This window comes from Electrona antarctica (assembly GCF_951216825.1).
Source record: "Electrona antarctica genome assembly, chromosome: 7".
Lineage (NCBI taxonomy): Eukaryota > Metazoa > Chordata > Actinopteri > Myctophiformes > Myctophidae > Electrona > Electrona antarctica.
This window is the reverse complement of record NC_136812.1, coordinates 34,365,924-34,381,311: the sequence shown is the minus strand read 5'-3', so window position 1 is coordinate 34,381,311 and position 15,388 is coordinate 34,365,924. Positions and strand designations below refer to the sequence as shown.

At 47.2% G+C, this 15,388-nt stretch overlaps 1 protein-coding gene across 3 annotated transcripts in view; it reads right to left on the bottom strand.

Moving 5' to 3' along the window:
- ryk (receptor like tyrosine kinase) overlaps positions 1 to 15,388 on the bottom strand; it is a 62,006-nt gene that overhangs the window by 37,633 nt on the left and 8,985 nt on the right. For all 3 annotated transcript variants that reach the window (XM_079506936.1, XM_079506938.1, XM_079506937.1), the window contains exon 2: positions 558 to 679. In XM_079506936.1, the coding sequence (XP_079363062.1) occupies positions 558 to 679 (122 nt within the window). The remainder of the gene's footprint in view (positions 1 to 557; positions 680 to 15,388) is intronic.

The following is a 15,388-nucleotide window of genomic DNA, read 5'->3' as shown; positions in this document are numbered from 1 at the left end:
GCTAGTAATGTAAGGTAGTTATGATGAGAACTGAATTCAAGTGGCAACTGACCTAATTGTACAGTCCAATAGTTGGTCGAAGTGTATTTATAATATGTATTATTCCAATCTATGTTTACGTACAGTTGGAGGCCATCGATATTGTCCTTTTCTTTTTGCTGAGGTTTGCGTGATCTGCGCAAAAGGACAGTTTTGGGCGGGAACCCCTATTGGTGTTTTAAACATTGCTATTTTTGAAAAATCATGAAAATATTTATTTCAGAAAACTGGAGGATTTAGAAGGATTTTTAAAAATTTTGAGGTCAGGCCTAAATGGGTCAAATGATAAGGGACAATATCGGTGGCACCCAACTGTACAACGTATGGATGACTGTCAAGAGTAGTATTGCAATATTCCAGGAACCTTATCCTGGGATCTCGTCGTTGGCATGACAGCTTATTGTGTCATGGCGTTTACATGCACCAGCACATTAACTTACTGAAATACTTTCATTATCCTGAATATTAAGGGGATATTGGTGTGCATGTAAAAGCGGTAGCCATCGATCGACTCCTACCTTGTTTGTGGAATGCCATGTGAAGTGCAAGCTGTTGGTTTCACTGGGCACAGGCAGGGTGAAGGACAGTGCGTAGGAATTCACCACATCGTCACGCACGTAGTACAGCTCTGCATCTAGACCTGTGTGAGAAATACATACAGTACACACAATTAGACAATGCATTGCAGAGAAGGCCGTTCCTGGGGTAAAGTCAAAGGTAAGAACCGCAAAACAGTTCATGAACTTCTACAATTTTCTTACCTGGAAAGGGAGAACTGACAGAAACAGCCACACAGAGCACAGGAGAGAGAGAGAGGGGAAAATATTCACCAAAGTGCCAGCTTGGATTTGGGGGTTCCCCTGACAACCCCGGACATAGGCCGACTACATCTGTTAGCACTTGAGAGCTCTTAGTGCCCAACTGAAACACATCAAAACAATCATGCGAGACAACTCCTAAAATATGAGTACAATTTCCTATCATGGGGAGAGAAAAAATGTGGACTTCGGATGATTTAGGAGGAAGGCAGCGGAATGCTTTCCATAAAAAAAAATAAAAGCAATCTGATCCTTTCGGAATTAGCATAACAACACCCAGCAACGATCCAATTTCCAAGCCTTTGGTGCTGCTCAGCAAATTCATAGCATTAGAAATCGCTCAGCACATTGAAGTCGGCAGGCTGGTCAGGTTGGCATGCAGTGTTGTTTTCATATCTTGTGCTACAGTTAATTAACACTTAACAGTATAACATTATAACAGTTGTGTGAAATCCCCGACCCTGGCCTCGGGGCAGCACTATCAGCCCTTGAAGCCCCCCGCCCTGGCCCCCGTTTGTCTGACTGTAGCCTGTCTATCAGTCTTGGAGGATCGAGTTAAAAGAGATGAAGAATGTGCCCGGGCTCCCCCAGGTACCCCAGGGCACAGTCTCAGAACTCCACACTCATGGACCCGTTTCTCACATTGACTCAATTAGAAACATTCACAGCCTTTTGCCAACTTGGTGATATTCAAGGAAGGGAGGGGGCTCATGTCTCTGCCCCCAACCCCACCCACAGTCCTGCCTGATGCCTGTGCACTTCTACGCCTTGGGACGTTTGACCGTTGACACCTGATGAGGTAAGGGCTCTGAGGAGGGAGGGGGGGGGTTAGAATTCCTCTAAAGCCCTGGAGCGGGGCTGAGTTGGCTGTGCCCTCTCACTGCGGACTAAACTGCAGTGGAAGTTCACACCTCTGTGCACAGGCTCCTCATGTGCAAAGCCCCTAGGCAACGCACTGCCAGGCACACATGCTGCCTTAGATTAGTGCCGCAATAATTGCCTTCCTCATGCTCAGCTCTGTGTGACTCCCGTCTCACTCTGCAGAACGGCCACACGCTTTGACAGCAATTAAAAACCGTGCTGCCAGGGCAAGCGTGGGGTAAAGGGGCTAACAGAGCCCGGAGTTTCTCCCTGTCCAGGGTCCTTTAAGCCGAATGTTCACTTCATTCATTGTGACAAGTTTTCTTTTTCACTTGGGTTGGGTCGGATTCAAACATCGATCACACCACAGACATTGATCACACACCACAGACCTTAACAGCTATTCCACTGTGGGGATGTGTTTGTGTGTAGGTCTTACATTTTGATGTAAAGCAACATTGGGCACAACTACCACACCTGTAGTTCCCATCGGGAATGTCTTTTAAAAATCACACCTGTGTGAAGTGAGGGGCGCTCTTATCATCGTGCATCATCATGAGAGAGCCCCAAACTGAGCTCATGCTTCCTTCAGTGCATGAGGAGTGAGCAGGCCGCTTCTTATCACCCGACAGGCGGAGGTTACCATGTACAGTAGGACGTAGCACGTGGAAGAAACACGTTATTCCAATCAGTTCCTTTCCCCTCCATCAGGTGCCCCGGCAGACCAGGGGGAGGTATAGAGACCAGCATTACTGCATGTTTTTGTGAGGGTACCTACCTACCCTAGGGGACATGGGGATAACATGCAAACTCCCTGGCCGGATGACGCGGAAGAGAGAACACTACTCTACGACAGCAGTGAGCACTACCAACTGCGCCACCATGCCCCCGTCAAGGGTTAGAGTAGCGTATAAAAACAATAAATCACAGAAACATACATGTGGCTCGGCTTACTCTTACCTATTGTAAGTTATTGTTTGAATCTTACTGCTATTGCTGATATGAGACTATAATTTACCACAGGGTATACAGGTTTATTATCTTATTAGTGAATGATATATGGCAGAACAAAAAAAGAATCACACCCACGTGAAGTGAGGGGCGCTCTTATCATCATACATCATCATGCATCATCTCATACTGGCCAATCAGAAAGCCTGTTGCCTGTGATTGGTTAGCTGATTTGATCATTTACATACATTTTCCCTTCAATGTCAATGGCGTTTAATGTTTTGATGTTTAATTTAAGTCATATTTAGTGTATAAATAACGGCTGGATAGCCGCTGTTCTGAATGACTCACAAGTTAACCATGTGGGACTATCACTATTCATTCTTTTGCCAGGTGCTTGAAAAGCACCTGGACTACATTTGCTAGTACCTCTAGTAGTGACCGTAGTGGTGCAACCACTACAACCACTTCATTACGGAAAATATCTGTCCCAGCACGAAAATAGCGTTTGGTTGTTTGTCACAAGCACGTGTCACTGTTGCGCAGCCTAACACACACACACACACACACACATATTAACTGTATATATGATGGTTTCGGGTGTGACAGGACAATACAGTGACAGTACAGTACAGTAGAGGGACCCCCCCCACACGGTAACTGTCATTTCTCAACTGTTTCGGACACAGGGCGGCTCGCCGGAACCGGCCCGCCCCCTTGGGTGCGTTCATGTGGGTCTGGAAGTTCCGGGGACCCCCACACGGAGTTGCACCACTTACTTCACACGGGTGTGATTTTTTATGATTGGCTGCCTCTAAGCCAATGGGAGACTTATCCATAAAACTCAGTCTCAACGAAATAAAACCCATACTCTGAACAACGTGAGCTGAGGCAAAGGCTGCAGCACACACAATCTGATTATAGATGTTCAAAAACGGGAGCTTGTTGCACCTGGCAGGCAGTTATGACTGAGTCATTCTTGTTTAATGTGTTCTGCCTTCATTGATAGTACACACACTCAGTCAGGAGTCAAGAAACAGAGAGAGAAAGTTGGGGAGCCACATGCAGTAAAGGTCGCCGGGCTCGGGAATCGAACCCAGGACTCAATGTTAGGCATCAGAGCCTATGTGGTACTTAGCTACTCGCCTTAACCACTAGGGCTAGGCTATTGGTGCCCCCGATGGACTATTCTTACACCGGTAACAACTAGCTGGTAACAAAACTCATGTGGTCTACCTCATAGCCTTGCATTCATAATCCACTCTCTAAGTAGCTGCTGCTTGCTTGCTTTACTCCAAGACTATGTTGTGTACAACTGTGCGGGAGGAGAGAGAGGAGGAGGCAGCATGGGGGGGGGAATCCTTTTATACTTAATTACTTCATGGTTCAACTGCTTCCACTTCTAAGCATGACAAAGAGGGAAAAAATGCACACGCTGGAAAGCTTGGGAATGTCACTGCTAAAGCTTTAGTAGAACTTGTGTGATTATAAGTTACAGATCCTAAGGTCTGACTTTAGTAGCTCCAAGCTTACAGGCAAGTTTGTGAATAATCTGCCAAAATGATACTTGTTATACAACGGAAGACAGGAGGAAAAAAAAACTCAATTAAAGAACATTTCCGTTATGCAATATGGTCAGACGATGAAGCCTAATTTATCCCTACTTTAACCCTTATTTAGCTCTACTTGAAAGGAGACTCACTCAAGGTAGCACACCGAGTGCAGTCCATTACAGACCATAACTAGAGCAGTAAAGAAATGCCCCAAGCTGTGACTCTCCCTTTAATGCCGTGTTATGGCATAGCAAAGGCCAACACTGGCCCAGTATGGACTGTTGGAGAAATTAAAGAGTGAAGCGGAACTAAAGGCAGTTAAACTGATGGTGTAAAAATGAAACGCTGTGGCTTGATGGACACATAAAAGATTTTCCAATGTGCAACTTGAAATGTAAACCAAATTGTAAGTGCACAGCACTGGATTTTGGGCAATCCGAGACATCTTTGCTTCTGATGAAAGACAACAGCAACAGCTTGCGAGATCTCTGGATATCACTGGATGCAGCCTGCGCTTCAATACTGACCAGATCAAATAATGATGTAGCCTGCGCTTCAATACTGACCAGATCATTTTTCAACTAAACGTGAAGCCCTGCTGTATCATTGATCGTGTACAAGATGTATGACTTGCATTACGATGTCCGTTCATGTATGCCTGTCAACTGTAAATGGACACATGCGATGCATCTGGGATAATAAATCTAGCCCACATCGTGGGCCTCAGCAGGTAGAACGTAAACACAGAGTATTCTCTTGCAGTCCCGCGGATCACGTTGCAGGCAACGAGGTAGTAGAACAAAAGGTGCTGGTGGCCAGGTGGCATGGCCAGCACAGGTAGAACAAAGACCCTCCTGTGCACCGAGTCCCGCCGTGCCTCCCAAAGCCTCCATCTCTGAACGCCCGGGAGATAAACACTCCCCCCTGGCCTGTGGCCTCTCGCGGAGGAGATACTGGCCACATTAATGGGGGGGAGGGAGCCTGTCTCCAAAGCCTATCAACTGGAAACTCCAAACAAATCCTTGGGCAAGAGGCAGGGAGTGCGGCTAATGCAGCAGACGATCCCATCGTCTTGGGTTTCATGGGAAGACGCCATCTACTGATTTATACATGGTTGCACGGCGGTGTCGTGCACTGAAAATAGCAGATTTACAATCTCACCCGTTGCTGTGCAATGCATTGTGAGCTTGTAGATCGCACTGTAGTGCGCAACACCGGCGCCTAACCAAGTACAAATCACCATTGAAGGACAAAGGTGGACGCCGATGAGAGGCCTGCTTTTTGTCCACAACTGAATTGCAGATGTGGGGTCTGATTGACCGCCCATGTGAAAATGGATGCGGATGGGCTAGCAGTTTTCTAATCTGTCAGGTCACATCACATCCCATGTCCAGTAAATATGTTTTTCATTTCAAGTCAATGATAAGACTCAGAGGAGAGCGATTTATCACCCCTGCTCTGTTACGCTACAGTAAGGTTAATCGTGGCCATCAGATTTTCCACTGGGAAAGTGTGCTGTCAGCCAATATGTACAGTAATATTTTAGTTTTTCAGAGAAAATATATAGAGTATATAAAACCTACACAGCCTCTCTCTCATTGTCAAGCAAATACTGAAGGCAAAGCAATATATTCTGATGAATGTTTTTTCAATGAAAAGGACTTTTGCTCACGTAAACAAAAAACAGTGCTTGTCCTTCTGATTCAGTTGATTTGTGCGTTGATGTAGTGTGTTGAGTGGTCAAGTAGTGGCCAACCGCTAATAAAACGCCTGTGAACGTGTCATATTTCAGCAAAATAGCCTAAACATCTTCTTTTTCTCCTTTCCAGCAGACATTTGGTTAGAAATGGTTTATCAGTATGTCAAAAGACACAACCGCTGCTTCTCCCACCATTAAAAGAAAAAAGGAAAAAAACTCAAATGTTCCATCCATCCACAGCCAGCAGTGGGGAGAGTCATCGTTTGTGAAAACTAAAAATTTAACAGTCAAATGGGATGGGGGAAACTTGGACATTATATCCATGCTGATGCGTTGAAATATAAAAATGACAAATCTCAGACCTGTAGGGAACTCAGGCAACAGCATACGCCTAACTCTAAAAATGATAACCCAAAGGTGTCATCTCAGCTGCATTCTAATGCCAGGCTGTCTCAATATGAAAGGGAGATGCGTTGTTTTTAACAAATAGAGAACTGAGCCACTAATGGACGTTTTTGTCAGTGACAACATATCGTCGGCTTAGCTTAGATGTTTTACACCTTAGTATAAGATATTATTAAAGCTCCTTGCCCTTTATGTGTTGGCAAGATCTTCATATGCTGGATCTTGAGCTTTTTACTGGTAAAAAACGTTTGAGCGGTGCCTCCGCTCCATTACGGAGCTGTGTGTCCCTATGTCTGTCCCTATACGTGTCCCTGTGTCCGAGCACATAAATCTTCAACACGGTAACTCTGTCATTTCTCAAACGTTTCGGACATGGGAAGGCTCGCCGGAACCAGGTCGCCCCCCTGGGCACGTTCCTGGGGGTCTGGATATTCCGCTGACCCCCTGGGGACCCCCACGCGGTAACTGTCATTTCTCAAAGATTTTTCCCAAATATAATCAATAATCAAATAACCCACAGTACACTACAGTACAGAGCACAGTACAGTAACTATAACAATAAATGTATAGTTGCACCACTCAGTTCAGTGTGTGATTTTGTGTGACTAGCACAGTAGGAGGTGTGACTAACGGAAATCCTGATAGGTGGTCAGTCACACACCAGCAATAATATAACGTATCATTAAGTCATCAGCAAATAATACTGTTGCAGCTTTCAGCCGCCTGTGTGGAATTTTGTTCACAATTGGTTGAACTTACACATTGGTTGCAATGGTCCAGTGGTAGCCCAACTCTATCTGGGGCCAGATGCATGAAATGCAAACACATAACGGTGATGGAATGTAAATGCTAGTTGACATGCACCGTTTGGGAGTATTAAATAAACTTGATGTGCTTAATACCTCCATGGAAACTAACATGCACTACGACGCGCATGCTATAAGTTATCAACATATGTGAGAAGAATAATATCAGTGGAATGAAACCGATTGAGTGAGTAAATCATTCTTGATGAGGTGATGCTAGACTAAACTCTCTGCTGCTGTAATGATTTGCCATTAAACATTTTCTTTTTTTGGAGCCGTACTTCAGGTGGGAGTGGGGGGTTGTAAAGCAATGGGATTGGGAGCGTACCCATGTTCCCCAGGTTCTATGTTCCCCAGGTTCTATGTTCCCCACCATGCAAAAAAGGTTCTTTGTTCCCCACTTAGAATAAACCTAAACCTAAACCAGAAACCTAACCTAGTAATTGTAGTAATTCTAGTAAGATTAAAAGTATTTTAGAAACTTAGTCTTAGTGTTACTTTTAGTAGCAAATTCTGATTTAAGCTCAGTCTTTGAACAATCCATTGAACTTTAGGCCTGCCTAGGCTACTTAAACTATCTAGTCTTAGCCAACTAAAAAATAACAGTGGCATAAAATAAACTAAAACATAATTGCTCAGACTCTTCAACAAAGATGGAAAAAACAAACATTCTTTGTTCTGTACTTATACATACAATTGTATAGTACAAAACACTGAAGTCCTTAACCCAGAAACGCTAACCCTAAGGTAAGTGGGGAACATAGAACCTGGGGAACATAGGGATGACCCCATCGGATTTATACTCGGTAGCATGTAAAGAATTCCACAGAGGGAATTCTACACTGGCAGCCACACTCCAATCTTTGCAGGTGGCGAGCAGACGAGATGCAAAAAAAAGAAAGATAGATTAGCTCCAACCTGCTGTGGTTGATGTGGGTTGGTGTGCGTAGTAACAGAAAAACACTTTCAGATGTTACTTGACTTCCAGGTCAACATCACAGCACACTGGGTCAGCAGCAGGGTTAAAGGTCAGTCATAATGCAGTCCATGGACAACCATGATGCAGGAGGTTCTCCGTAAAAAAAAGGAATTGCCAGCTAAATTTGAACGGCAGCTTTGGTGCAAAAGACAGCGACAATAACAACAAAAAGCAAAGCTTTAAGGCATTCCACATTGAGGAGGAAAACCACCCCAGTAAGTCACCATCTCAGAGCTTTTCCTTCACCAACTTCAAAGAAACCATACATCAGCTCTCCTCTTTTATTCTGCCGAAATGCCTCGAGGGCCGAGGAGGATGGAGGGAAGGAAAGATAATCTGAGAGCGACTGTCTGCCGCTGTCTTCCCATTATCGTCTCATTGAGGGCTGCTTGCTGCCGAATGGGGGCACCTTGGTTTACTCAACAAATAGCAAACGGTTTACTGAACAAACAGAAATATGATTAGCTGTTTGTGGCAGGATGAATTCACCTTGAGGCTGAATACAGGCTCGTCTAAGTGGCGTTTGGCACACCCCCTTCTTCTAGTCTAAATTTGGGCCATGTTTTCATGTGGGCAGCTCGTGAATACAGCTATGTGAATATAGCAGCGGCTTGAATGCCTTGGCTATGTATGAAGGAGGTCAAGGGTTTGTAAGGGATGGTAGAAACGAAAGCAAGATGGTGGATCGAGATGGATAAAAGCACATTCACACTGCTTTAAAAGAGAATGGCATGCCATTAATTCCCCTGCTAATGGATTTCATTTCCTCGTTATAATATAATTAAATCACTTAAAACTCTTTCCCCGCCACAGCCCCATCTAGTGGTTTGGCGCACAATGCCACGTGTGACGAAGGATATGAGATGTCACTCCGACGTCACTACAGTGACGTCAGAGACGACATCTTCAAGACTATAAAGAAAGGGCCTAGACAGGTTTGAGGGAGATTAAGCTATTGATATGATATATGATGATAAGATAATGTTATCTTACAGTTGTCCTTAGTATCCTTAGTATCCTTAGTATCAATAGCTTAATCATCAAACGCCTTCTTCAAGGATTCGTAACTCACCCCTGACCTCAGGACGAATCCTCGGCTCCACAATTGGCATCTGATTAGATCCCGATTATATGGAGAAACCATAGCCGCGGCCACGACAAGGAAACCATAGCCGCGGCCAGGATTGCCAACAGGGCCGAGTATGAGAAACGCGCAGCTGCAGAGCGAGAGCTTTACGAGAGACGCGCAACTGCAGAGCGAGAGCTTTATGCTGCAGCGCAACGGGAAGCCGCGCAACGGGAAGCTGCTGCAGCGCAACGGGAAGCTGCTGCAGCGCGACGGGAAGCTGCAGCGCAAATGCGCCATGACCAGCTACTTGAGACGCTCACCCGATCCCCCGGTCGAGGTGCAGCCCGGATAAGCGAGTCACTGGACAGCACATGCAACGCCCAGTCCTTGCCCCCCGTTGGCCAGGAGCAAGAGCTCAACCAGGCTATACCCCATCAGGTGCACGATGGCACCAGCCACGAGCAGTCCCCGAATCTGCCACCACCCGCCATAGTGCGGTCTCCGACCCAGAGACACACCGAGGACATCGCACAACGCGAAGATTCGGCCAAACAATTGGCCGAGAAGTCCGCGGACAGTGCCCCCCGCCCGACCGAGGAGGGCCCGGCCGCCGCCCAATCTACAGTGCCTCCCGAGCCGACCCTCGCTCAGGGCGCGGCACGGCCGGCAGATACACCATCCCAACCCAGGTGCTACATCGCAGAATCCACTCGGACCTCCGATGTTGGGATCCAGCACCCGGACAGCGACGCCTGCGAGCTCTCTACCTCACCAGGCCGTGACAAGGGCATACACAATGCTCCTACACCAGCCCCCGACGCTACGGTCGACGGGGGGGAGAGCGATCGGCCTCAGCCTCGACACAGTCGACCGCTGCGTCAGCATTTCCAGCCCCCTTGCCACTCAAGGGAAAGCTAACAACGAACCCCCACTCAGGAGAGATAGAGGGAAGGCCAAAGTCACCCCCCACTACATTGACGCAAGCTAGCAGCGTACTGAATGAGTCAACAGAGAATTGTGCGGAGGTCAGCCTGAGCAGGCCAACACCCCCGCCCAACCGAGCCACCCTTCGTCCACCTGACAGGCCCACCAGCAAGAAGGAGGACGACGACGGCGACCCGCAGGGCCTCAGGCCACCGCGACACCACGTTGCACATGAACATGAATATGACCATGAACGTGCATGGTCCCCGATCCCGATCCCGACCAATCCCAGTCACTGGGTGTCCTGGCAGACGTACTCGGCAGGGAGATTATCATCCTCGAAACATTCGACGGCTCTAGCCCCAGCTCCTACCCGAGCAGTCAAGCAGACAGCCAAGCGACCGAGGACGTTCAGCTTTACGACCCGAACGCCCTCAAAGCGCCAATTGTCGCAGCACCAACGACCGAGACGGCAACTGCCCATGTCTCAAGCACAGCTCTAACCGCTATAGCACTGGGAGTTAAGACTGCCTCCGTCCCCGCCCCAAGCGTGGGCACACCGCGAAAGCTAGAGACCAAACAATACGAGTCTAGCGTCGCACAGACAAGGAACAAGGAGAGCGGCACTTTGGCCCCAACGAGTGGCCAAGTCGCCACGCTCCACCTCGTCTTTTGTGTGAGCTCGCCTCAAGACGAGCCTGCACAGACAGAGAATCTACAACAGCAGACCAGCGCCAGGAAGATATCCCACCCGGCGCCCAAGAGAGACGACAACGTCCTGCTCGATAAAGAGCCGTTGCAGGTCAACGAGATGAAACCGAACAAAGTCAAGCCGACTAGGCTAGGCCGGCTAGGTTTCTTCATTCTAGTAATCTCACTGACAGCCGCAGTTATTCATCACGCGGCACGCCCCAGACAACTGTTAATCACAGCGGGCAACCCGAATACCAACACCTATCAGAGGAACGACGAACTAGCGTTAATACCAATTGACGCGAGCACGTCCCAGCCCGGGAACCCGCCAGGGTCACAGACGAGGCCACACGCAGCCTTGGCCGGACTCCCCGGCGGAGAAAGCCTGCCCAGCCTCAGATCAGTCATGATGCAACAAGTGCCCGCTTCCCAGGGAGCCACTAGCTGGATGCAGACACGATCCTACGCCACGGTCAGGCACATCATCATCGAGATGCTATGGCGCCTCCTCTGTTCATCATTTCAGATGCTGTAAGGCCCCCAAGCCACCATGCCAACTTCTACAGACTCTAGTGTGACAATGCGATCCTCCAGGGTCCTCCACACGCCACTAGAGAAGAGATGGAAAAGAGGGAGCAGGGGGAATAAGGAAGTGAAGTCGGCGTTCCGCAGCCTAGTGCTGTCCGACTCACCAGCCTCGTCCTACAAAGGACGCACCAAGGCCACTGCGTTGAAGCAACGCAGGGGGGAAGCGGAACAAACAGGACAAACAACACGACAGCGTACGCCGACAACGGCCCAAACATCGCCCGGCAGCTCACCTCCAGCATGCAGTCGAGGCTCTGAGCAACAACAACTACATACGCTCCAACCCCAACGCTGCCAAGACCATAGAACACTCACCTACAACTGGTCAGTGTCCTGACGAAATCTGCGAAAGCACGGTGATCTACACCTACCGCCACTAGAGCGAGCAGAAACAGGAGCATCAAGCTCAAGAATAAACACACCTTAAAAGCAGGAGCAGAGTCCAAAGGAAGCCTTCGCGCACCTGAGGCAAGAGCCCGGAGCGACGATGGCCGCCATGGATGTGAGGGGGGGAGCCCAAAGGAGGCCAAAGCCCCCCAGGTAGATAGCAGCAGGCCAGAGCCTGTTAAGAAAGCAGAATTCTACCCAATCTGTAATACCAACCGACGCCACCAGTCACCCACCCTGAAGCCGAACTGCTCAGCCGCAAGAGGCAGCGACATTCCCCGGTTCTACATCGACCAATCGCCCCTCGCGAAGAATCCTGACACCAGGACGCGGCCCCCTAGACGCAGTGACGCAGTCGTACCTACACACGACCTGTGGCCAAGCTAATCTCACTCCCGGAGATTAGCGGCTGTGGCCGCGGTAGCAAGGGAAACGACGGAATAGTGAAGCTAGTAGCTTCACTAAGGAGGAGTGTGACGAAGGATATGAGATGTCACTCCGACGTCACTACAGTGACGTCAGAGACGACATCTTCAAGACTATAAAGAAAGGGCCTAGACAGGTTTGAGGGAGATTAAGCTATTGATACTAAGGATACTAAGGATACTAAGGACAACTGTAAGATAACATTATCTTATCATCATATATCATATCATCAAACGCCTTCTTCAAGGATTCGTAACTCACCCCTGACCTCAGGACGAATCCTCGGCTCCACAATTGGCATCTGATTAGATCCCGATTATACCACGGTTTTCAGCCCGCACGGTCCCTATTTGAAGCGACACCACCGAAATTGGCGCACTTCCGGGAACACGGAATCATGTCCGGGGCACATGTCACATACTTTTGTTCTCATCATAAGCGCTGGAGGAAAGGGTCCCGCACGGTCGCGATGATTTTTTATTGACCTTGAAAAACATAGATGTCTTGTATGATCACCTCAATCTGAGCTCAATTCCAATACAAAATGTTTTTTTGGATCGCGTCTAGCCCGGGACCCGAGGATGGAAAATAATCGATGATGTCGCCAATGCGGAAGCGAAGCGTTGCCTGGTCCTGCGTTGCCTGAGCCGCTAAAAATCATTATTAAACACTATAAACCCTTATCTCGTCCAATCTTGCCCTAGGCGATCTGTAATCATAAATGTATCTCGCCCAATCACGCCCTAGGCAGTGAAACTGTTCAAATCACAAGTGTTCATTTAACTCTGAGTGTATACATTTAAAAAATATATATATACCAGATTTAGCTGTACAGTAGTATCTTGACTGACCTTCTTGTCTACCCTGGAATTAAGCTTTTTTTTCTTTCTTTCATTTATAAAAAATGCCATACAATGTCGAAATACCACACCACAGTCTGTCCTATGTTTCTTTAAGAATATCCATCTTGCTTGGCCCGGGCGGCTGGTGTAGCCGTCTGGGCACCTTGGCTGGTAATCCAGTCTGGCAGTGTGCCGCGGGTTCGACTCCCGACGGCCTTTACTGCATGTCACCCCCCCCCCCCATCTCTCTCCCCATTTCCTGTCAGCCTACTGTCACTCTATAAAAAAAATAAAAAGGCGAAAGCCATATATATATATATATATATATATAGATAGAGAGAGGAGAGAGAGAGAGAGAGAGAGAGAGAGAGAGATTACAAAAAAATGAATATCCATCTTGCAGCCTTCCTATTTCAACAAAAGGCCGGCAACTGAGAAGGATTTACGAAGAGAACAAACAAAGACTAGACTACTGTACACCCCAAACTTGAAAATCACCGACTAATACGACTATAGATTTAATCGGAGAGGGCAACGCACTATAAATGGGTTCTTGTTTGACAGAATCTCCAACCAGCTTTGACAATAGATTTGTGAGAACCAGGCTCCCCCCAATCCCCCATTCAACCACACAATCCTTGCCGAGTGGCATGAAGGGCATGAATCCACACGTCAATCACCCTCCCACCGTTCACAGGCTCTTTTCAGCTCTTTGAGGAAGGCTGAGAACGCGCTAGGCTCTTCCTGATGCACCAGGGATTTTCACATTATACTTTCATTTCTCTTTTTTTTTTTTCATTTCTCATTCCTGGCCTTACCGTTTTATATGGCAGACCTTACAACAAACATTTAAACTCAAGAACACAGACCTAAAGTAGTGCCATGCCTTCTGCATTAAGGAGTCACAATGTTACGGAGAAAACTACCAAGTTTACAGGGAAATGCCTAGCTAATTCTGCCAAAACAACAGTCAAAGCAATCATGAGCAGCAAGGGCAGTCAACATGACTGGAAAAGACATACAGCATGTTTGTGCTGAGCGGCAACACAAGCGACACTGGGTGGGTCGTGTCGTGCGGGGACCAGACCAAACAGGCTTTTCTCAGTGCTCGCTTTCCACCGGGCAAATTTCCTCAGAGCAACGTTTTGGATCTATTGCGCTGACGAATCTTCTGTGGAAAAGCATGCTGAAAACAGGCCATTATTATAGACCGACACCGCGCGCACACGCACGCGCACACGCACACGCACACACACACACACGCACACACACACACACACACACACGCACACACACACCTTTTTCACGCTATTTTTACCCCGATCCTCATCTTCTCGAGATGTCAATGTGAAGAGGAAATGAGAGAGTGAGCAGGCCCTTCACTATTTATAAGAGCATATGACACAGATAAGCCATTGGGTCTTCTGAATGATTACTGAAGCTTTCCTTGAACTTATGAGAGCAGAGGGTGGGGGGGTCCGTGGTCCTTGCAAGCAGAATGGTATTCAGTCTATCTTTTAGACTATGTTCAGAGATGACTACCTGCTGAGGCAACGTGACTCGGTCAGAGTCAACATTCTTTCCAATAGCCTAAATCAGTGGTTCCCAAACTTTTCAGCTCAAGACCCAAGAGAGAGATTTGCCCGGGACCCAAACAAGTGGAAATAACAGAAGTGCACGGTGCATCACTTTGTGCTGCGTTGCAAGCTTGTAGATCAGCTATTTTCAATACTTCTTAATTATTATTATTTGTTTGAAATGTAAAATCTTTTGATATATATAAATATTATTTTTTGTTTGTTTTGTTTCAAATGTAGGAAAGGAAAATTGGATTTTTACTCATGACCCATAACAATTGGTCTTTGACCCAAAAATGGGTCCTACTCCTGACCAACTGTTGGGAAACAGTGGCCTAAATCATAGGCGTGGCTTGTTCAATGACTATGGCCAACCAACTGTGACAAAAAGACTCATGCTACCATTAATTATTGTATCCACAAAAAGTGTAGCCTATCTTTTGAACCGTTACCACAGGGCCAAAGAACCCTATGAAGAAGACACCAGTTTGGAACAGATAAACAGCTGACTTTTCTACCATGCTACTTAACCAGAGCATTCTACAAATTCTTATACATTTAACTATTATAGGGTTCCTTCCTTGAAAGGCTTAACTATGTAATGGGTAGTGTGATTACACCTAATGTAATGTGTAGTGTGCAAAACATCTGGGTGACACCTCTCCAGGCAGAGAGACAGAAATTAAGTGAACTGAAACAAGAAGGATCAGAGCTGAGCTGATTATAAAACCATGGCACTGACTGAGACAGAGTTAGAACATTAGTTTACCG